The 22,971-nt window shown below is 43.2% G+C and overlaps 2 protein-coding genes across 5 annotated transcripts in view; one reads left to right on the top strand and one right to left on the bottom strand.

The window, feature by feature from the left end:
* MRPS25 (mitochondrial ribosomal protein S25) lies at positions 1–22,820 on the top strand. 2 transcript variants are annotated; one of them, XM_023619923.2, is made up of 6 exons: positions 17–292; positions 1,097–1,230; positions 1,990–2,113; positions 9,914–10,020; positions 21,566–21,653; positions 22,416–22,820. In XM_023619923.2, exons 1-6 carry the CDS (start codon positions 159–161, stop codon positions 22,606–22,608), a joined length of 780 nt encoding a protein of 259 aa, XP_023475691.2. In that variant the 5' UTR covers positions 17–158; the 3' UTR covers positions 22,609–22,820. The 2 variants fall into 2 exon arrangements, with proteins under 2 accessions (XP_001491213.4, XP_023475691.2); XM_001491163.5 differs by lacking the exons at positions 1,097–1,230; positions 1,990–2,113 and having other exon boundaries at positions 1–292.
* NR2C2 (nuclear receptor subfamily 2 group C member 2) overlaps positions 3,207–22,971 on the bottom strand; it is a 135,308-nt gene continuing 115,543 nt past the window's right edge. For 2 of the 3 annotated variants that reach the window (XM_070237201.1, XM_023619921.2), the window contains one exon: positions 3,207–3,901. In XM_070237201.1, the coding sequence (XP_070093302.1) occupies positions 3,886–3,901 (16 nt within the window). In that variant the 3' untranslated portion in view covers positions 3,207–3,885. The remainder of the gene's footprint in view (positions 3,902–22,971) is intronic. The other variant, XR_011426807.1, reaches the window with a different exon arrangement.

The raw sequence follows: 22,971 nt of genomic DNA, 5'->3' as shown, positions 1-22,971 counted from the left end.
CGGCGTGCGCTGCCCGCCGGGAGACGGCTCCTGTGAGTCTGCGCGGGAAGTGGAAACCCACGCAGAGAAGCGGCCGCGCGAGGTCCGCTGGCGCGGCAGCGGCGGCTGCTCTGGTCTCTTCGCTGCTCGGGCTGCGGCCCGCCCTGTCCGCCGCCGCCATGCCCATGAAGGGCCGTTTCCCTATCCGCCGCACGCTGCAGTACCTGGGCCAGGGGGACGTGGTGTTCAAGGACTCAGTGAAGGTTATGACGGTGAACTACAACACGCACGGGGAGCTGGGCGAGGGCGCCAGGTCAGTCCGAGCCCTGCGACGCCGACGGCCGTGGTGGCGTGCTAGTCCCGGGGAGACTGGAGCGGTCCCCTGAGCCTGCGGCCGTCGCCCCATTCTGCGGATGAGCAGACAGGAGCAGCTTGCTCCGGGCCCACAGCGAGAAGAGGACGGCAGGGCCAGGCTTGCCGGCTGCAGGCGTGACGGGGGACGCGGAGGACGAGGCTTCCCTCCGGGCGGCAGCGCTGGCGCGGGGCGGCCGCAGCCTCCTTCCCACCCGGCGCCGGCGGGAGGGCGTGCTCAGGGGCGACGGCGCCGGGTGGGCCCCGCTCTCAGCCCGCCGGTTTTGTGCGCTGGTTTGGGCGAGTTGCTCCTCCTCGGCGTCCCGACCGGGGTGATGCCTGTCGCAGGGCCCGTGTGGGGACGCGGTGAGAGGCGTCGCGGGCGCTGGCGCTTCCCGAGCCGGCCCTGCACGTCCAGCACGGTTCTGGATGCCTCTGGCGCGGGTCTCGTTTGATCTTTACGGAAACCATTGCTGTCCCCACTCTAGGGAGGGGGAAAAGGTGCGAGGTTAAGTTAACTTGCTTCCCCAGGTACCACAGCTATCGAGCGAGCGAGTGGTAGCTCGGAAAGTGCTTCTCTCTCTTTTTTTTTTTTTGAGGAAGATTGGCCCTGAGCTAACACCCATGCCCATCTTCCTCTACTTGTTGGCGTGGCTTGATGAGCGGTGCTAGGTCTGCGCCGCGGATCCGAACCCCCGAACCTGCGAACCCGGGCTGCGAAGCGGGGCGCGCGAACTTAACCGCTCCGCGGGCCGGCCCCTGGAAGGGCTTCTTTTGCAGGGCTCCTCACCGTCGTGATCGGGTCAGCGGGCTCCTCCGCCACCCCCACCGCCCCAGACTCCATAATGCTGTTTTCAGCCTGGAGCAGAGACTCACTGAGCCGAAGCTGGCGAGAGAAAGGTTTGGATTGAACCTTAAGGCAACAGCAGTGCTTGGGGCTTTGCTGGTGTTCAGTATAAATTTGTCGAGTGCCTGCTGAATGCTAGGCCACGTGCGGCGTGCTGGGAATTCTGCAGGGACCAAGGAAAAGGTCCCGTCCTTCAGAAGCTTCAGGGTTGGGTGTGGGATGGATCAGCACGGTCGGGGAGAGCATCTCCCTGGGGAGGCCCCCTCCCTGTGAGGGGCCTTGACTGCACCGCGCCTCCTAGTCATTTGCTGTCCCCTGGTGACTGGAGAACTTGGACCTGCTTGAGCTGGGATGAGGGCTTCCTGGAAGACTGGGTGTCACACGTGAATGGGCGCCCGGATGCTGCCTCATAACCCAGTGTGCATCCATCCGTCCACACTAGGAGTCAGGGCAGAGGCCAGGCCATGCCCGAAGCAGGGAGGCGACCTGGATGGACCTGTGAACTGGAAAGCGTGCCCTGTGTCAAGGGGTCATTAGCTGCCTGGCTCCAGCTTAGCTCCATGTGGGCTGTGTGGAGCATTTCTGATTTGTCCGGCAGCCAGAAATTTAGATTTTTATGTAGATGTCTGGTTTTCACATGGTCAGCCAATCAGAATAAGCCTGTAGGCACTGTACTCAAGTATTTTAATACCTTTTAGGTAAACAGGATCCAAACAGCCATTCTGTGTTTCCTTGTTCCTAGTGATAAGGCCTTGCCTGTCCCGCCTGTGCCCTTTGTGATTTCGCGCCCCTGCCTGACTTGCTTTTTCTAGCCCCCAGGCCTTTGCTTGTTCCTGTGCCCTCAGCAGTTCAGCTGTCCCCACCTGGACCTTGCTCCAAGTGCCAGTGGCCAGTGCTACAGCCCTGGGCTAGCCATCGTCTTGGGGTGTCTGCCGGGTATGTTGGGAGCTGCTTTGTTCAGTGTCTGAGGGCTAAGTCTCTGTTGACCTCTGCCAGGCGCTCTTGGCTTTAAGATGCAGTGACAGCAGTGACAGCTGTTAGTGTTTATTGAGTTCTTCCTGTGTGTGCAGCCCTGAGCCCCAGGATCTAGGTGAATTTGATAATTTGATAGTCACAGAACCCTATCTGTGGAAGAAGTCCAGATGCTAATCACGGCCCTGGTTCTTTCACTTACTAGTTGTGCTCCTAGTTGTGTGTTACTTAGCTTTTTTGACCTCAGCTTCCTTAGTCATAAAACCCTACCTTTCAGGGTCACTGAGGATTCGAGTATAAAGTGCCGAGTGAAGTGCCTTTCACATACAGCAGGTGCTCAACTAAAGTTTCCACAGTTACTGACTTTCCTCCCATGCTTCAGCAAGAACCATTTAAAAGTCCCTGTTGAATTTTTGTCCTAATAGTTTTAGGTGTGGGAAAGTCCTGCACGGATATGCCCTGGTTTGTTTGCACGGAGTTCTGGGATACTCTGCTGTGGGGTGGGAGTTGAGCGGAAGTGTCCTAAGCCCAGGAAGGTAAACTCAGCCTTTGTGCTGTTGTGGCCTGCGAGGCTTCTAGAAGTACCCTAACTCCGCTTCCTCCCCCAGAGGCAACAACTTTCCACACTAACCATTTAATTAGTGTTACCTCCCTATAGTTAAATTCCATCCTTAGAGAGCTGCTTCTTACTTGTTTAGCTTTAGGCATTATCTGTTGACTTGCCACTATGCAAAATGAGCATCTGGCTTTTTGCCCACCATGGCCATTCCCCGGCCCCCAACACGTGCATAGCACTGCACCCGCCATTCTCCCAATACAGTCCTTTCAGAATTTTGGATAGAACAATATTCACTGTTTAAATGTGACTTTTAAAACACTGTACGCAGTTGAGCCAAATAGAGTACTGTGACTGCTTTTCCTTTTTTGTTTTTGCAAAGCTTTTTTTCTCTAGAGTTAATAATTATCGTGGCTTTTGTTTTGTTTCAACTGCAGATAGATTTCATCTGCTTTTGTTTCTTTCAATTATGGAAGTCTCCCCAAATAAATGGTCACACAGTCAGGCTTTCTGTTGATTTATCAATTTCATCTTCTTGAAAATAGACTACAAGCTCCCATCTGGAGTGGTGGTTCTGCATCATAATCATCTTGGCATAAACACTGAGGCACAGAGCAGTAACTTGCCCTGGGTCATACAGCTGGGAAGTTGGTCAAGCCAGGTGACTATGTTTCTGTCCCATGTACCACTTGCACCTTCTGTCGTCTGGTGTATGCAGCAGGAAGCAGAGGGTGCATTTAAATTCAGATCATTTGAGGAGCCTTTAATTAAGGAACTGTTTACAGAGGTGTGGGCAAGAAGCCACAAGGAGCAGTGCAAGACCCCAGGTCTGGGCTTGCAGGAGTGAGGGGGAGAATGATTATTGGAACCTGCAGACAGACAGGCTGCCTGACAGGAGCCCACAGGGCTGGGACTCAGGCAGGGGCTAAGCCAGGGAAATAAATACCTTGACTACCTCCCTCCTAGTCTTTTGCCTATGCTTCCCATTGGCCCAATGCAACATGAAGCCAGGGGGCAAGGAAGCTCATTTCTTAGTCCATATAGGTTAGCCATTCAGGACGGAGAGCGAGTGGAAAGGGATCCAGACATCCAGTGGTGTCCTCTAGTGAGGGACGTGTGAGTCATTTCTGTCCTTTGCTGTAACAAATACTGCTGCAGTGAACCTCACACATCTTTGCGTTCAAATGTGAACATATCTAAAAGCAGAAGCAAAATCACTGAGTCAAGATACATGCTTTTGTTTTTACTTTTTTTAAGATTGGCACCTGAGCTAACGTCTGTTGCTAATCTTTTTTTTTCTTCTTCTTCTCCCCAAAGACCCCCCAGTACATAGCTGTATATTCTAGTTGCGGGTTCTTCTGGCTGTGCTCTGTGGGACACCGCCTCAACATGGCTTGATGAGTGGTGTCATGTCCGTGCCCAGGATCTGAACTGGTGAAACCCTGGGCCACTGAAGCTGAGCGCACGAACTTACATCACTCAGCCATGGAGCTGGCCCTAAGATCTATACTTTTAAAATTTTGCTAGTTCCAAATTGACCTACAAAGAAGTTAAACCAATTTATATTCTTTTATTTATTTTTTTGAGGAAGATTAGCTCTGAGCTAACTGCTGCCAGTCCTCCTCTTTTTGCTGAGGAAGACTGGCCCTGAGCTAACATCCATGTGCATTTTCCTCTATTTTATACGTGGGACGCCTACCACAGCATGGCTTTTGCCAAGCAGTGCCATGTCCGCGCCCGGGATCCAAACCAGTAAACCCTGGGCCGCTGAAGCAGAACATGCGAACTTAACCACTGTGCTGGCCCCCCAATTTATATTCTTAAGGAAATGTTTCCTCACTTCTATAGCTTTTTTATCTTTAAATTTTTATTTTTTCTGCCCTCAACGAACTGATAATTTACTGAGAAAATAAAAAAGAAAAGAATTAAAATATGTAGTGTTTTAGATCGTGAAAACCCTGAATTTAACTCTAAACAGAAGGAGGCAAGGCATTCAAAACATTTCTTCCAGTATCTTTATAGGGCGTGCTGGATGGTTCTTGCTGGAGACATGAAGTAGGTACTGTTATTATGTTACAGATGAGAAGTTAGACTCAGATGAAATACCTGCTAGAGAACACTCAACTAGTCGGAGTTAGCGGTGATGCAGCATTTAACCCCAGGTGTTTGAGAGCAGAGCCTAAGCTGGACCATATTTGTGTTATATCAAACTCAGTATTTCCTCATTTAGGGTAAATTTGAACTGTCTCAGGAAACAGATCCATACAGGGCAAGGAAGAACAACAGATCTTAAGAATTGTGAAGACATTTTGCTTATGTCTATAGGATGTGAAATAGTCTATTGCGATGGTGGGAGAATCATTATTCAAGCTATGGAAAGTAGTTGTGTATCAACATGACCTGTCCAATTCAAAGATATGCTTTCTTCCTAGATGGCAGATCTGTAATAATATAAAAATCTAACTTGTGCCCTTTCCTGGGATCTCAAGTAAAATGTATCTTCTTGAGACTGTTTCTGACATTTCTCTGCCTTCAGACAACAATCAGTCATTTCTTTATCCTGTGTAATAAAAGTAATTGCAGTTCTTGAGAAATGCATAGATATAATATTTTTCTAATGTAATCATTGACTTACATATCTAGTAAATTGAGCACTCCATTTGAATAATAACAGTGTCTAATTTCCCTTGTCATATATACAGTTTAGCATAGTAATCTTAATATAAATGCTCAGTAGAAATTTGTAGAATGAGTCAATGTAATAACAAGTTTTCTAGTTAAGAAAATAAGTGATAAGAAAATATCAAATATCACTACAAAATTCTGATAAGAACCAGAAAGTGCTGAGGATAAATGTTGGGCTTTTTTTGTGTATGTGTGTGTGAGGAAGATTGGCCCTGAGCCAACATCTGTGCCAATCTTCCTCTATTTTGTATGTGAGACACCGCCACAGCATGGCTTGATGAGTGGTATGTAGCTCCGCACCTGGGATCCCAACTTGTGAACCCTGGGCTGCCAAAGCAGGGTGTGCAAACTTAACCACCATGCCCTCAGGCTGGCCCATGAACTTTGGGCTTTAATTTCTTGTTTTCATGTGAAGCTGAGGTTTGACAAAGTTTTAAAGGTAAAGTGATCACCAGGATTTGGTTTTCTGGTACATAGTTTAATATGGAATACATGGATTCTGCCCTAGGGCCAGATGACTCTTGTGAAGATTTTAAACATGTATTTTCCTTGAGTTTTATTAATTTCATGACAAGGAATTTAAGCTTAGAAGGAGTTGGGGAGAAAAAGAGTCTGATATGTCTCATATTGGTAGAATGCAAGAATCTTGTCTGTCAAGGGATACAGAAAATCAGCAGAAGGAAGTCTCAGTAGTTCCTGGGAGAAAGTATTGTAAAGTGTATCAGGAGTCATGGTCATGACTTTGGATGGCACAACATATGGGTCAGAGACAACATGAACTCGAGATTCAAATCTAAGTAGAAAAATACAATCATATGGGGAACTCTAAGTCCTGAGATCTAAAATATGGGTGTGTACGTTGTTCAAAAGCAACATGTCTGAAAGAAAATGTGCCAGTTATTGATAGCCACGTACACCTAAGACTGTAAGCATGATAGAGTACGTGTGAATGAAGCAGAGGGAAATGAAGAGACAAGTGAAGAAATGAGCTGGGAAAAGATAGAGACACAGAAGGAGAGGGAAAGGAGGGAGAGACTGCAGGAGAAAGAGGGAGAGAGGCACAGGGAGAAAGAGAGGGGAGGGGAGAGAGACTAAAGCTATTCTAATCAGATGGGAAAGGATGGATGATAGGAACAGATGATGTGTCTCCAGTAACAGATTGTGAAATGGAAGGCTTTATTTTAAAAGATATGTTTGAATGAGTTCCTCTATTAAAGTAAAAATTGCAATTATCCTCAAGTAAGTATCTGGAGTGGATATTTGAAAAAGAGATTGGAATTTTTGTGGTCTTAGAGGATAAAACTGGGATAGGTGGATGGAAGGTATAAGACGAGAGATTTTTTCTCAATTTGCTACAGTCATTTACAGTTTTGAGCTCTTCAGAAACAGCCTATAATGTGTCATGAGATAGTATTTTCCTACCACTAGAAGTTGGAAGAAGAAATTGTCTCTTTTTCCTGAATGTTGGGGAAGAAATGCATACATTTATCAGGAGGTTGTTTTAGATGTCTCTAAGATCACTTACAGCCCATGAATTTATTTAACACCTTACTAAGCCAAAGACATTTCACATGGCTTTCTCAGATCTCTTTATCTCGGATATTATCATTCATGTACCGCCTCCCCACCCCGAACAAGGTCCCTTCTGCATGTCAGCACTTTCTTCTCCATCTGTGCTCCTCATTCCTCTTCATCTCCCCTGTTGCTCCTCGATCTATCCCTGTCACCTCCTTCTGATTCACCTAAAAATGTACTGGCTTCCATTGCCTTTTAAAACATTCTCTGAGATTGGTCACTACCTCAGACTAGCATGTCATTTCTCTCCCGCTTCACCAACTACCCTCACTTCTTCCCACATCCATGCTGCTCACTTACTCCAACTCTTTGCAGTTTTGCTTTTGTCTCAGAAGTAAGTGAAATCCGTTTTCCTAAGTCACAAATGACCTATTAATTTCAGTTTTATAATGTTTTATTAAGATGTGACAGGGAAGAAGATTCAGTATAATATTGGGAAGAGATTTTTAAGATTTAAGTAAATTCAGACATAGAATTGGTTGCATCATGAGGCAGTGATTTTCCAGTCACTGGTGGTCTGGTAATGTACCACAGCTCCCTTCCCTAATTTATCTGCTTATGGTAAGAGTTCTCCCTGCCGTGCTTTCTGGATGAGGAAGGCAAGCAGCATGAACTCTTTGTTGCTAAGGCGAGCATAATATAATGTACTGGAAAGATCTGGAGGGCTTGTAGAATCCTAGGAGTCCTGATACTGGTTAGGAGCTCAGGTGATTGGGGAGTGTGAAGCACAGAACTGTGCTACTCAGAACAGGTGCATCAGACCCTGCTCCTCAGATTGATACTTTTCCTTTGGTTTGAGCAACACTATGTCAGGATCCAGTTTTTTGCCAGATATAGAGGTACCAGAATCTGACTCCTTCCTTTTGCCATTTTTATTTTTTTTTGCTCACCTTGGAAGGATGCTTGGGAACCAAGTCTTTATTTTGAAAACTGGTAAATAAAGAGAAAAACTCAAGAATTTATCTTATGTTTCCCATGAATATACCCCTGGGCAGCCAAATAACTGATGAGGGGAAGTTTGTCTTTGTAGAAGCATTTCAACAATAAATGAAGAAGGGATAGTAGAGTTGGAATATCGTCACTTTCCAAGCCCTGAGGAACTGGGCCCCAATGGCTGCCGGCAACACAAAAAGAGAGCCACCCGGATACTGTGTGCTTCTCGATGAAGACGACAGCACCTACCAGGGAGTCTTCCTCCCCCAAAGTCAAATCTGACTCGGATAAAGCCTCTAGATTCAACTGTCAGTTTGCAGGAAGTAGAGAGGGCAGGGGGTAATGATAGATAAACTACATTACAAGGCTGCAGTCAACAGGATCCTGACTCTGGGAAACTCTGTAGCACAAATGATTCAGTTTCTTCAACAATAAATTGCAAGGGGAGAAAAGAAGTTACAGGGAAACCTATAGATTTAGAGACCTAAAAGACATATTCCATAAAAAACCCCCAGTAAAACTGTATTGTTCAGGGATGCATAGTTAGATGATAAAACTGCAAATAAAAGAAGGTAACAATGCATACAAAAGGACAGTGCAGCATGGGGACTGCACTTAGTAATGTCTTATTATATATTTGAAAGTTGCTATCTTAAAAGTTCTCATCACAAGAAAAAGACTTGTAACTGTGAGGTGATGGATGTTAACGAGACTTATTGTGGTGATCATTTCACAATATATACAAATATCAAATTGTCATATCATACACTTGAAACTAATTAAATGTTATGTGTCAATTATATCTCGAAAAGGAAAAAGTTAAAAGTCAGGACAGTGGTTATTCTTTGTGGTGAGGGGGAGGCTTTGTATTTGAGATGGGCATAGGAATGGCTTCTGGAGTGACTGGCAGGGTACTGTCTTTTTTCATGGAGCGTGAACTTTTTATAAATAACCTTAAACTCTTCAGCGATCTAAGAGGTGAAAAAGAATCATTTTGATTTATATGACTTTATTGGGAAGATATTGAGAATCTCCCTGTGATGACAGGTCATTTGGGTTTCTGTCTGTTTGTGGCCTTTGTCTTTTGTTGTTATTGAATATACATCTTATTATTGATGTGTAAAACTCTATATCAAGGGAAGTAGCATTTTGTTTTATGTTTTGCAAATATTTTCCTTTTGGTTTGGCCAGTGTTGATTTTGTTTTGGGTAAATTTTGCCATGCTGTTGTTTTAATGTAGTCACATTTATCTGTATTTTTTTTTTTTTCGAGGAAAATTAGCCCTGGGCTAACATCTGCTGCCAATCCTCTTTTTTTTTTTTTTCTGAGGAAGACTGGCCCTGAGCTAACATCCATGCCCGTCTTCCTCCACTTTATATGTGGGACGCCTGCCACAGCATGGCTTGATGAGCAGTGCATAGGTCTGCACCCGGGATCCCAACCGGTGAACCCCAGGCCGCTGAAGCAGAACATGAGAACTTAACTGCTGTGCCACTGGGCTGGCCCCCACGTTTATCTGTATTTTAAACCTTCTAATTTTAAAGGTTTTCCTATTCCTAGATTGTAAAAATATTTCCCATGTTTGTTTTCATGGTTTCATTCATTTTTAAATTGTGGTATAATCTACATAAAGTGTACACATGTAAGTATACAGCTTGATGAACTTCCACATATGAATACACCCCTGTAATCACCACACACATCAAGATGTAGGACATTTTGTAGTTTCGTTTTTACATTTATACTTCTCCTTTGGCGAGTTCTGGGTTAGTGCGCAATGTGAGGTAGGGATACAGATTTCTCTTCCTTCAAGTGACAAACCGGGAGTCCCAACACTCTCTGTTCAGAGAATTCATTAATAGATTCCTGAGAGCTGCTTTTCTAAGCCTTTTGGGTGGCAAGGTCCCCTGAGAATCTGATGAAAGTTCTAGACGTTCTCTCTAGAAGAGCACACAGGTAAACAAAATTTTACATTAAAAACTCTATTTCACAGGTTTAATTTCTTCCTTTTTCAGGAAATTTGTGTTTTTCAACATACCTCAGATTCAATACAAAAACCCTTGGGTGCAGATCATGATGTTTAAGAACATGACACCGTCACCCTTCCTGCGATTCTACCTAGGTGAGTGCGGGACCTCTCTGCTGTAGGCCAGGACTGTCTTTCCTCCGTCCATTCCTCTAACTGTAGCCATCAGGGTGACCTGAGATTCAGGCTCTTGGAAACTTCCAGAGGTCCCATCACTGGTGCACAGTGCCCCCTGAGATCTGGACTTCTCTTCCCCCAGCCTCATCTCCTGTTGCCCCTGTATGCCGTACATGCCTCACACTGCATGGGCTAGTTGTTCCAAATTCCCTTGCCACACCATGCTCTGATGCCCTTGCTCCTGCTGGTTCCTCTGCTGGAAATTCCCTTTCTACCTTTCTTAGCTTATTTAATTGTTTTTAAATCCTTCAAGACTCAGCGTGGGCACCACTCTCCCAGGAAGCCTTCTCTGCTCCCCTAGAGTGGCCCTTCCCTGTGTCCCGAAGCTCGTCTCTCTCAGTGCTGGCCACATTCTCTGAAACAGTGTATGTGTCTCTGTGTCCTCTTTGGGCCATGTACGCTTACATGGCCGCGCTGCTTTCCTGCCCCCTTGAGGTGCTAAAGTGAATGTTTATTCAGTTAAGTTGGGCTCGGTGCTTAGAAATGAGAAGACCAGACGTTTTGGCCCAGGCCTCTACTCTCTCATTCTAACCGTGAGCCAGTAACCTTGCCATTGCTGCATTTCTCAAGTGAAGGCAGAATGTCTACCCTGCACAGTTAGGAGAGTCAAAAGAAGTGTAGATTGGGAAACACCTCAGGACACAAATGATGTTCTTTCATTCAATCAGCAGATTTGTACAGAGCCTGCTAGGAGCTGGGCACTGTTCTGGGTGCTGGGGTGTCAGGGAGCCACACCACAAAGCTCTGTGCCCTTGTAGAGATGCCATGATAGTCTAGCAGGAGCAGACAGAATGAACAAGAAACTTAACAAGATGGTATGTTAGAAGGTAAGTGCAATGAAGAAAAAGGGAGAATAGAGCAAGGGAGGTGAAGACAGTGGTGGTGTGTGGCAATTTTGGATATGTATTTTGTGTTTGCATTTTAAAAAATTAACTTTATTGAGGTGTGATTTACCTGTAATGAATGCAAGGGTCTAACGTGCATTGATTGAGTTCTGACGACTTTCCCAGTGAAGACCCAGGACATTTCTAGTACTCCAGAAAGTTCTCTAGAGGTGCTTTCCAGTTAATTCCTGCTTCCACCAGAGGCAACCACTATTGCCTCTTTCACCATAGATTAGTTTTATTTGTTTCAGAACTTGATATAAATCGAATCTCACAGTACATGTTCTTTTGTGTCTGGCTTTTACTCATCATGTCTTTGAGACTTATCCGTGTTATGTGTATCAGTAGTTTATTCATTTTTATTGCTGAGTAGTATTCCATTACTGTAATATACCACAGTTTATTTGTCCATTCACCTGTTGGTGAACATTTGGGTTTTTGTTAGATGCCAAGGCGGAGTTAGAAGTATGAGATTTCTTGGAGCTAAGGGGAGAGGGAGGAGAAGTGGGCAGGGAGTCTTCAGGTGGCCCAACAGGTTTGACATCTCCGAAAGGAGAGGAGAGGGAAGGGAAGCAGGTCTGGAAGGAGGTACCTCAGATGTGATGCAGGTCTCAGAAAGTCTGGGCCAACCGAGCGGAAGGTTCTAGTGCTGTGTTGGGCAGAAATGACCATGTCCTAGACCTAGGTCAGGGAGAGCCTGAGCTTGGCTCTGGTGTGCAGTGGATTCCAAGACACAACAGCTGTCAGCTGGCTGCTTCTCACAGGAGGGCCTCTTGAGGGGAGGTTTGAGTGATGGGCCTCCATGGCTGCCAAGGGTCGTTTCTAGTTTTTGGCTGCTAAGATAAGGTGCACATCAGTACCTTCTTGCACAAGTCTTCTTTGTGGACATAGGCACTCAGTTCTTCTGGGCATACTCAGGATGGGATTTCTGGGTCATAGAATAGGTGTGTAATGTTCTTAAAAACTGTCAAACAGATTTCCAAAATGCTTGTGCCATTTCACCTCCAGTAAGCAGGGTGAGAGAGTCCTGATGGCTCCGCATCCTCATCCAGACTGGTATTGTTATTTGTTATTAGTTTCCTTTGTAACAAATCACCACAAACTTGGTGGCTTAAAGCAACACAAATTTCTTAGCTTACGGCTCTGTATGTTAGAAGCCCAGTGTGGCTGAAATCAATGTCAGCAGAGCCTTCCTTTCTGGAGGCTCTATGGATGAATCCATTCCCGTGCCTTTTCCAGCTCTTAGGGGCCACCCACATTGGCTTGTGGCCCGTTCCTCCATCTTCTGACAGCAGCAATGCATACCTGGCCATTCTTCCACAGTCACATGTCCCTCTGACCGCAGCCCTGATGGGTTCTCTGATTTTAAGGACTGTGTGATTAAGTTGAGCACACTAGATTATCCAGGAGAATCTTCTTGTCTTCAGGTCCTTTAATCATGTCTGCAGAGCCCCTTTTGCCACATAAGGTGACATATTCACAGTTCTTGGGGGAATAGGATGGGGACATCTTTGGGGGCCATTATTCTGCTCACTACCTTGTCTTTTAAATTTTAGCCATTCACATGGGTGTATATCTCACTGAAGTTTTAATTTGCATTTCCCTGTGACTGTCGTCTCATGTACTTATTGGCTATTCATATTTCTTTTGTGAAGACTGAATCTTTTGTCTGTTAAAAAAAAAATTGGGTTTTCTTATTGAGTTCTTTATATATTCTGGATTCAATTTCCTTTGTCAGATATATATATTTTGAGTATTTTCTCTCAATCTGTGGCTTGCTTTCATTTTCTTAATGGTGCCTTTTGAAAGCAGAAGTTTTAATTTTGATGAGCTGCAGCTTATCATTTGTTTTCTTTTATATTTAAAGCTTTTCATGTCCTGTCCAAGAAATCTCTGCCTACCCCAAGGTTGCAAAGGCTTTCTCCTCTTTTTCCTTTGGAAATTTTATAGTTTTAGATTTTACATTTAAGTCTATGATCTAACTTGAGTTATTTGTGTATTAAGTGAGGATAGCGATTGAGAGTCATTTTTATTTTTTTAGATTCTCGATATTCAATTGTTACCACACCATTTGTTGAAAGACTCTTCTTTCCCTTATTAAATTTCCTTGGCATCTTTGTCAAAAATCAATCAGCCATGAATGGATAAACAAAATTCACTGTATTCATTCAGTGGACTATTACTCAGCTACAAAAAGGTAGGAAGTTTGACACATGCTACAACACAGATGAACTTTGAAAAAATTATGCTAAGTGAAGAAAGGCACATTCAAAAGGCCACATATTGTATAATACTGTTTATATGAAATGTCCAGAATAGGCAAGTCCATTTAGAGACAAAGTCAGGGGCTGGGGAAGGGGTGGTGTGGGGAATAGAAAGTGATTGCTTAATGAGTACAGGGTTTCTCTCTGTGGTGATGAGAAAGTTCTGGAACTAGATGGTGGTGATAGTTGCACAACATTGTAAGTGTACTAAAAGCCACCAAATTGTACACTTTAAAATAGTTAAGGAGAGAGAATGACGTCAGCATCATGGTAGAGTGGTCTCTTCCCTTAGACTGGCCCCCCTCAGATACAGTGAAAAGGACATTCATACAACACAGTAGACGTCTGAGAGACCTACGCAGCTATACGTGTGAAGGTGGAGGTGCTGGACCCCCGGGGAGGAAGTGGAAGGAGGTGAGGGGATCTCCTCTCCCTCTGTGGCAGTGACCCAGGGTACAGGACCACGTGCTGCTCTGAGAAGAGAGGGGGGAGGGGTGGCTCTCTGTGGGAACACCTTCATTTTCTGAGTTGCCTCCTGGCCATGAAAAGCCCCACACAGAGGAGGCCAGGCAATTGCAGGGGTGTTTTCATCAAGCCTGTACCCCAGGAGGGCAGATAGTGAGGGCAGGGTGAGAATGCCCCCAGGATGCACACACGAAGGGAAGCACCCCTCCCACTGTCCAGCACACTGACCAGCTTGGCTGCTAGGTCAGAGCAAAGGACCCCCACCAGAGCGCATGCACATTCATTTTGTAAAGCAGCAGCAGTAAGTCGACAATCACAGATGTGCCCTGTCAGCATAGATTCCAAAGGACAGACACAGATGCCAGGGATCTCCGCAGGCTCAGAATACACAGCTCTTGCCGACCCTCCTGCAGCGGCAGGTGGAATCTGCAGCCAGATACTTCCACTATGTGAAGGCATAAGTCCATGCCATCAAACAGTATGAAGAAATATATTAATACTCAAGAGCAGAAGGAAAATGACAAGCACCCAGAAATCAATCCTGAAGGTGCAGAAATTTACAATCTAAATGGCAGAGAATTCAAAATAGCTATCATAAAAAAACAATGAATTACAAGAACATTCAGAAAGGCAGTTCAATGAAATCAGGAACAAAATTAATGAACAGAGGGAATTCTTCACAAAAGGGATTGGAACTATAAAGAAAAACCAATCAGAAATGTTGGAGATGAAAAACTCAATGAATGGCATAAAAATCTGGAGTCCTTGAATAACAGAGCTGATGTTATGGAAGACAGAATTAGCAGCTTGGAGGACAGAAATATAGAAATGATTCACATGGAGAAGGAGAGAGAACAAAGATTAAAAAGCAATGAAGAAATTCTCCAAGAAATATCTGACTTAATTAGGAAATGCAACGTAAGGATTATAGGTTTTCCAGAGGGAGAAGGAAGGGAGAAAGGAGCAGAAAGCTTCAAAGAAATAATATCTGAGAACTTCCCAAACCTGGGGAAGGAGCTGGGATTGCAAGTAAAAGAAGCTAAAATAACTCCTAATTTTATCAGTGCAAGAAGACTTTCTCCAAGGTAAGTGTCAGTAAAACTGGCAAAAGTCAGTGACAAAGAAACCTCTGTTAGGCTGTCAGCGGATTTCTCAGCAGAAACCTTACAGGCTAGCAGAGAGTGGAATGATATATTCAAGATTCTGCTAGATAAAACCTTTCAGCCAAGAATACTCTATCCAGCAAAATTATCCTTCAGATATGATGGAGGAATAGAAACTTTGCCAGATAAACAAAAGCTGAGGGGGTTCATTGCTGCAAGATCCCCCTCCCCCCAAGAAACGCTCAAGAAGGCCCTCACACCAGAAAAAAAAAAATAGGGTTTACCAAGCCTTGAGCAGGGAGATAAATAGGCAGACAAAATCAGAAAGTTGCAGCTCTCTACGAGGACAGGTTAGCAAACATTTAAATATAACATTAAAGGTAAAGGGAGGGGCCGGCCCTGTGGCCGAGTGGTTAAGTTTGCATGCTCCGCTTCTGCGGCCCAGGGTTTCACCAGTTCGGATCCTGGGCACGGACATGGCACCACTCATCAGGCCATGTTGAGGCGGCGTCCCACATGCCACAACTAGAAGGACCCACAACTAAAAGTATACAACTATCTACTGGGGGGATTTTGGGAGAAAAAGCAAAAAAAAAAAAAAAGAAAAGATTGGTAACAGATGTTAGCTTACCTGCCCATCTTTAAAAAAAATAAATAAAGGGAAGGAAAACATAAAACATAGAAAATAACTATAATCTCATCACTTTAATCACAAACTTACAACACAAAACGGAATAATATGTGACAACACAATAACTGAGAAGGGGAAGAGGAGGGGGATGGAATCTGCTTAGGCTAAGGAAATAAGAGGCTATCAGAAAATGGTCTGTCTTGTCTATGAGGTTTTTTATACAAACCTCATGGTAATCACTAAACAATCAGACACAAATGATAAAATAGGAAACTGAGAAAACCATCACAGAGAACTATCAAACTGAATTGGCAGTCCGAAATACACAGGAGGAGAAATAAGGGAAATACCAAACAACTGGAAAACAACTGGAAAACTGGAAAACTGATAAAATGGCAGCATTAAGCCCTCATATTTCAGTAATCACTCTAAATGTAAATGGATTGAATTCTCCAATCAAAAGACACAGAATGACGGGATGGATTAAAAACACAAGACCCAACAATATGCTGCCTCCAGGAAACACATCTCAGCTCTAAAGACAAACACAGGCTCAGAGTGAAGGGATGGAAGATGATGCTTCAATCTAATGGCAAACAAAAGAAAGGTGTTGCCATACTTATATCAGACAAAGTAGACTTCAAGATAAAACAGGAAATGAGAGACAAAGAGAGGCAGTATATAATGATGAAACTGACCCTCCACCAAGAAGACATAACACTTATAGATGCACCCAACACAGGAGCACCACAGTACATAAAGCAACTGTTAACAAACCTAAATGGAGATATTAACAGCAAAACAATAATAGTAGGAGACCTTAACACCCCATCAATGGATAGATCATCCAGACACCAAGTCCACAAGGAAATACTGGAATTAAAGGAAAAACTAGACCAGATGGACTTAACAGATGTATATAGAACACTCCATCCAAAAACAAAAGAATACACATTTTTCTCATGTGCACACAGAACATTCTCAAGGATAGACCATATGTTGGGAAACAAGGCAAGCCTCAATAAATTTAAGAACATTGAAATCATATCAAGCATCTTTTCCAGCCATAATGCTATGAAACTAGAAATCGACTACAAGAAAAAAGTTGAGAAAGTGACAAATATGTGGAGACTAAATATGCTACTGAATAGTCAATGAAGAAATTAAAGGAGACATAAAAAAAATCTGGAGACAAATGAAAATTAAAATACAGCATACCAACTCATATGGGATGCAGCAAAAGCAGTCCTAAGAGGGAAATGCATAGCAATACAGGCCCACCTTAACAAAACGAGAAAAATCTCAAATAAGCAATCTTAAACTACACCTAAAAGAACTAGAAAAAGAAGAACAAAGCAAGCCCAAAGTCAGAAGGAGGAAAATATTAAAAATTATCGCAGAAATAAATGAACTAGAGACAAAAAATCAAAAAAGAAACAAAAATGAAAACCTCAGTAGAAAGGATCAATGAAACAAAGAGCTGGTTCTTTGAGAAGATAAACAAAACTGACAAGCCCTTAGCCAGACTCACTAAGAAAAAAAGAGGCTTAAATAAGTAAAATTAGAAATAGAAGAGGAGAAATTACAATGGATATCACAGAAATACAAAGGATTATAAGAGAATACTATGAAAAACTATATGTCAACAAACTGGACAATCTAGAAGAAATGGATAAGTTCTTAGACTCATACAACTTTCCAAAACTGAATCAAGAAAAAATAGAGAATCTGAACAGACCAGTCACAAGTAAAGAGATGGAAACAGTAATTGAAAACCTCCCCAAAAATAAAAGTCCAGGACCAGATGGCTTCTCTGGACAATGCAACCAAACATTCCAAGATTTAATACCTATCCTCAAATTATTCCAAAAAGTCAAAAAGGACGGAATACTTCCTAACACATTTTATGAGGCCAACATCACCCTGAGACCAAAGCCAGACAAGGACAACAAAAGAAGGAAAATTACAGGCCAATATCGCTGATGACCATAGATGCAAAATTCCTCAACAAAATATTGGCAAACGAAATACAGCAATACATTAAAAGGATCAAACACCATGATCTAGTGGGATTTATAACAGGGATGCAGGGATGGTTCAACATCAGCAAATCAATCAGTGTGCTACATCACATTCACAAAATGAATAAAAACCACATGATCATCTCCCTAGATGCAGAGAAAGCATTTGACAAGATCCAACATCCATTTATCATAAAAACCCTCAATAAAATGGGTATAGACAGAAAATACCTTAACATAATAAGGGCCATATATGACAAACCCACAGCCATCATCGTAGTCCACGGGGAAACACTGAAAGCCATCCCTCTGAGAACAGGAACGAGACAAGGGTGCCCATTCTCATCACTGTTATTCAACATAGTACTGGAGGTTTTGGCCAGAGCAGTTAGGCAAGAAAAAGAAATAAAGGGTATCCAAATTGGCAATGAAGAAGTGAAACTCTTGCTGTTTGCAGACAACATGATTTTATGTATAGAAAACCCTAAAGAACCCATCGGAAGACTACTGGAAATAATCAACAACTACAGCAAAGTTGCAGGGTACAAAATCAACTTACAAAAATCAGTGACATTTCTATAATAACGAACTAACAGAATTCAAGAATACAATCCCATTTCGAATAGCAACAAAAAGAATAAAATATCTAGGAATAAATTTAACTAAGGAGGTGAAAGACCTATACAATGAAAACTATAAGACACAGTTGAAAGAAATTGATGATGACATAAAGAAATGGAAAGATATTCCATGCACGTGGAGTGGAAGAATAAACATAGTTAAAATGTCCATACTACCTAAAGCAATCTACAGATTCAATGCAATCCCAGTCAGAATCCCAGTGACATTCTTCACGGAAACAGAACAAAGATTCATTCATGTGGGGCAACAAAAGACCCTGAATACCCAAAGCAATCTGAGTAAAAAGAACAAAGCCGAGGGCATCACAATGCCTGACTTCAAACTATACTACAAAGCCACAGTAATCAAAACAGCATGGTACTGGTACAGAAAGAGACATCCAGATCAATGGAAGAGAATTGAAAGCCCAGAAATAAACCACACATCTATGGACGGTAATCTTCAACAAAAATGGAGAAAGGGAAGTCTGTTCAATAAATGGTGCTGGGAAAACTGGACAGCTACATGTAAAAGAATGAAAGTAGACCACTATCTTTTGCCATACAGAAAACTTAAAATGGATTAAAGACTTGAACATAAAATGTGAAACCATGTAACTCCTAGAAGAAAATATAGGCAGTAGCCTCTTTGACATTGGTCTTGGAAGGATCTTTTTGAATACCATGTCTACTTGGGCAAGGGAAACAAAAGAAAAAATAAACAAACGGGACTTCCTCAGACTAAAGAGCTTCTGCAAGGCAATGGCAACCAGGAACAGAAGAAAAGACAGCCCACCAACTGAGAGAAAATATTTACAAATCATATATCTGACAAAGGGTTAATCTCCAGAATACATAAAAGAACTCACACAACTCAACAACAAGAAAACAAACAACCCAATCAAAAACTGGGCAGAGGATCTGAACAGACATTTTTCCAGAGAAGACATACAGATGGCCAGTAGGCACATGAGGTGTTCAACATTGCTAATCAGCAGGGACACGCAAATCAAAACTACACTGAGCTATTACCTCACACCCATCAGAATGGCTAATGTTAAGAGCACAAAAAATAAATGTTGGAGAGGATGTGGAGAAAAGGGAACTCTCGTACACTGCTGGTGGGAACGCAAACTGGTGCAGCCACTATGGAGAACAGTATGGAGATTTCTCAAAAAATTAAAAATAGAAATACCGTACGACCTAGCTATCCCACTACTGGGTATTTATCCAAAGAGCTTGAAATCAACAATTCAAAGAGACTTAGTCACCCCTATGTTCATTGCAGCGTTATTCACAATAGCCAAGACGTGGAAGCAACCCAAGTGCCTATCGAGCAATGAATGGATAGAGAAGATGTGGTATATACAATGGAATACTCCTCAGCCATAAAAAAGACAAAATTGTCCCCTTTGCAACAACATGGATGGACCTTGGGGGTATTATGCTAAGCGAAATAAGCCAGACAGAGAAAGACAAACCCTGTATGATTTCACTCAGATATGGAAGGTAAACAATCACATGGAGAAAGAGATCAGATTAGTGGTTACCAGAGGGGAAGGGGGCTGGGGGATACCCATGGTGACCAACAAATAATAATGTACACCTGAAATTTCACAATGTTATAAACTTTATGACCTCAATAAAAGAATAACAAAAGGAAGGTTTGATCAACAGAAATAAAGCTTAAACTCCAAGTTCTTACCTAAAAAAATACAAAATAGAAGTTAAAAGTGTGAATTTTACGTTTTATTTTACCATACACAAAAAAGTCACTTGACCAATATTTCTGAACTCTTCACCCCTTTCACTGTCTTTCCTTATACTAATATCACCACAATGTCTTGGTTTTTTTAAGTCTTAAGATCAGGAGGTATAAATCTAACTTTGTCTTTTTCCCCCACCAAATTACTTTGGCTATTGTAGGTTCTCTGTATTTCCATGTTAACTTTAAAATCTGCTTGCCAGTTTCTAGAAAACTTGCTGGGATTTTGATTGGAATTATGTTATCGATCATTTTGAGGAGAATGGACATTTGAACAATATTGAGTATCTTTTATGACTATTGTACATGGTATTTTAAAAAATTTCATTTTTTAGAAGTACAGCTGATTTTTGTAGTAGGCCTTGTGTCTTGCAACCTTGCTAAATTCACTCACATAATCATTCCATCTGCAAACAGGAAGTTTTACTTCTTCCTTCCCAATCTTTTTCTTTCTTTCCCTTGTGTGTGTGTGTCTTTATTCACTGGCTAAAGTGGCTGCAATATTTTGCATTTTACCAGTAATGCAGGAGAGTTCCAGTTACTTTGCATCCTCACTAGCACTTAATATTGTCCATTTAAAAGGAATTTAGCCACTCTGGTATCTCATTGTGGTTTTAATTTGCATTTTCTTAATGACTAGTGATATTAAGTATCTTTTCATGTGCTTATTATTAGCCTTTTTTGGTGGTGGTTGTTAAATGTTTATTCAGATATTTTGCCTATTTTTTCATTGGATTATCTTATTGTGAGAGTTCTTTATATAGTCAGGGTACAAATCCTGTATCAGATATATGCATTATGAATATTTTCTTCCAGTCTGTGGCTTTTGGTGTCTTTTGAAGCACAAAAGTTTTGAATTTTGATGAATTTCAATTTATCAAATTTTTCTTTTATGGATCATGTTTTTGATGTCATATCTTAAAATCTTTGCTTAGGTAAGGTTATGAAGATTTTCTCTGTTCTCTTCTGAAAGTTTTAGCTCTTACATTTAGGTCTCTGATCCCTTTTGAGCTCCCCCTCCTTTTTTTTTTTTAATTTGGCGAGGTAAAGGTCTAAATTCATTTATTTACATGTGGATATCCGGTTATCCCAGCACCATTTGTGGCAAAACTATTTTTTCCTCATTGAATTGTCTTGGCATCTTTGCTGAAAATCCATTGGCCATACATATGAGTGTTTATTCTGGACTCAGTTCTGTTCCATTATTCTATGGTCTGTTCTTTTGGTAGTACCACACTGTCTTGATTACTGTAGCTTATAGTAAATTTGAAATTGGAAAGTGAACATCCTCCCATTTTCTTGTTGTTCAAAATTGTTTTGGCTATTTTTGGTTTTCTGCATGAATTTTAGGCCCAACTTGTCTGTTTCTACAAAAACACCTGCTAGGACTTTGATAGGGATTGCACTGAATCTATAGACCAGTTTGGGGAAGAACTGCCATCTTAAATGATACTGAATCTCCCTATCCATGAATGTGGAATTTCTTTCCATTAAAATAGTACGCTTTTGTACATACTTAAGATTTGTCTGCTCGTGTCTAAAGAAATATGGAAAAAAGGAAGGGTGGCATTATGAGTTATATAAACAAGCATATTTATTTTATTGTTAAAGTTTCTCCACTAAAAGCAAATCCCAAATCACCACCATTTGAGGCTGAGGAGCACACTGCCGAGTTTCAGCTTTTCTTCTCCCCTTTGCTTCCTGTTTCCAGATTCTGGGGAGCAGGTCCTTGTGGATGTGGAGACCAAGAGCAATAAGGAGATCATGGAGCACATCAAAAAAATCTTGGGGAAGAATGAGTGAGTTGCTGGGATTGACTTGGAAGGGAGCAAACAGCCTAGAGAATTTGAGAGAAGGGGTGCATTGGGAGGGGTGTTGAGAGGGCAGACTCCCTGACAGCAAGCCACGGACACCAGCCGGAGAGCGTGGCTATAAAGTCTGTTCCATCTGGCTTTGCTGCGCACAGATAGGTGACAGTAAGTCACTGAGCCTGTGTGAGCTGTACCTTCCTTGCTGTGAAGTGGGGATGAAGATGTCCGTCCCTCCTGGGGTTAAAGGAAGCTGAGATGCTGCTGAAATGCTTGCCCTGGATGGCTCTGACCACCTCTGTCCTTGGGAATCTCAGCTTGGAGCTGCTGGGTGTCTCTTCCTGGGACCTGCTGTGACACGTCCTTTTTCTTTCCATGGATGAAAGGAGGAAAGGGAGGGAAGCCAAGAAAGTCTGTCTTTGCGAAAGCAGGCCAGTGTCTTTCCAGGCCCCTGTATCCTGGTTGTCGGCCTCTCGGCTGTCGGAAGGCTGACCGCTGCTGTGTGGGCCTGTGGCGAGTGACCTTCCCCCACGGGGCCTGACACTGCTCACATGCAGGCCTTCCTGCTGTGCCTCCTCCCTCCTCTGGGAGGCCTGTGGGGAGGGAAGGGCTAGGCTTTGGCAGTGAGGAGCAGGTTAGGAGGCGGAGATGCAGCTCTCCCTGGCTGATGCGGGGGTTCACTCGCTAAGTCCCGTGCTTCCCAGAGGCTCAGAGCAATGTTCCTTATGCCTTCTTGTCTGTGCTTTTTGGCAGAGAAACCCTCAAGAAAGAGGAGCAAGAGAAAAAGCAGCTTTCTCACCCAGCGCACTTTGGCCCCCGAAAGTACTGCTTACGGGAATGCATCTGTGAGGTGGAAGGGCAGGTACCCTGCCCGGGCCTGGTGCCTTTACCCAAGGAGATGACGGGAAAGTACAAAGCAACTCTCAGAGCTGGTGCCCAGGACTAAGGCCTTAGGCCACTAGGGGCTGGGGCTACCTTGGCCACAGGGAAGCCTTGGTCCTGTCCCTGGAGAGACTCTGAAGAGCTTTTTGCAATAAAAGGATCCCCGTCACACACCTGTGTGCAAGGACGTGGGGGAGGGGAAGGAGTATCTGCAGTTGAGCCACTGAATGAATATCCCTCCTGCAGCAGGTCAATAAAATGCTTCTGTCTCCAGCAGTGTGGTGTGTGGGGTCTGATAGGCATAAGCAGGAAGGCCTGCATGGGGAGAGGGCTTTGGGATGCGGAAGAGTAAGGCCGCAGCCTGTTGACATCCCTGTCTTGGTCCTGCGGCCCTTTCCTGGTCTCCATCAGCTTCGGCTCTTCTTCC

Source organism: Equus caballus, chromosome 16, assembly GCF_041296265.1.
Source record: "Equus caballus isolate H_3958 breed thoroughbred chromosome 16, TB-T2T, whole genome shotgun sequence".
In the NCBI taxonomy this organism is placed as follows: Eukaryota; Metazoa; Chordata; class Mammalia; order Perissodactyla; family Equidae; genus Equus; species Equus caballus.
The sequence above is the reverse complement of the archived record's forward strand: the minus strand, read 5'-3'. Positions and strand labels throughout refer to the sequence as shown.

Excerpts from the sequence above, each read along its gene's own strand:
- MRPS25 (XM_023619923.2), top strand. The coding sequence starts at position 159 with ATGCCCATGAAGGGCCGTTTCCCTATCCGCCGCACGCTGCAGTACCTG. Across the intron at positions 1,231-1,989 it reads CCGAAGCTGGCGAGAGAAAG|CCCCCAGGCCTTTGCTTGTT; the intron begins GTTTGGATTGAA and ends TGCTTTTTCTAG. Across the intron at positions 10,021-21,565 it reads CTTCCTGCGATTCTACCTAG|ATTCTGGGGAGCAGGTCCTT; the intron begins GTGAGTGCGGGA and ends TCCTGTTTCCAG.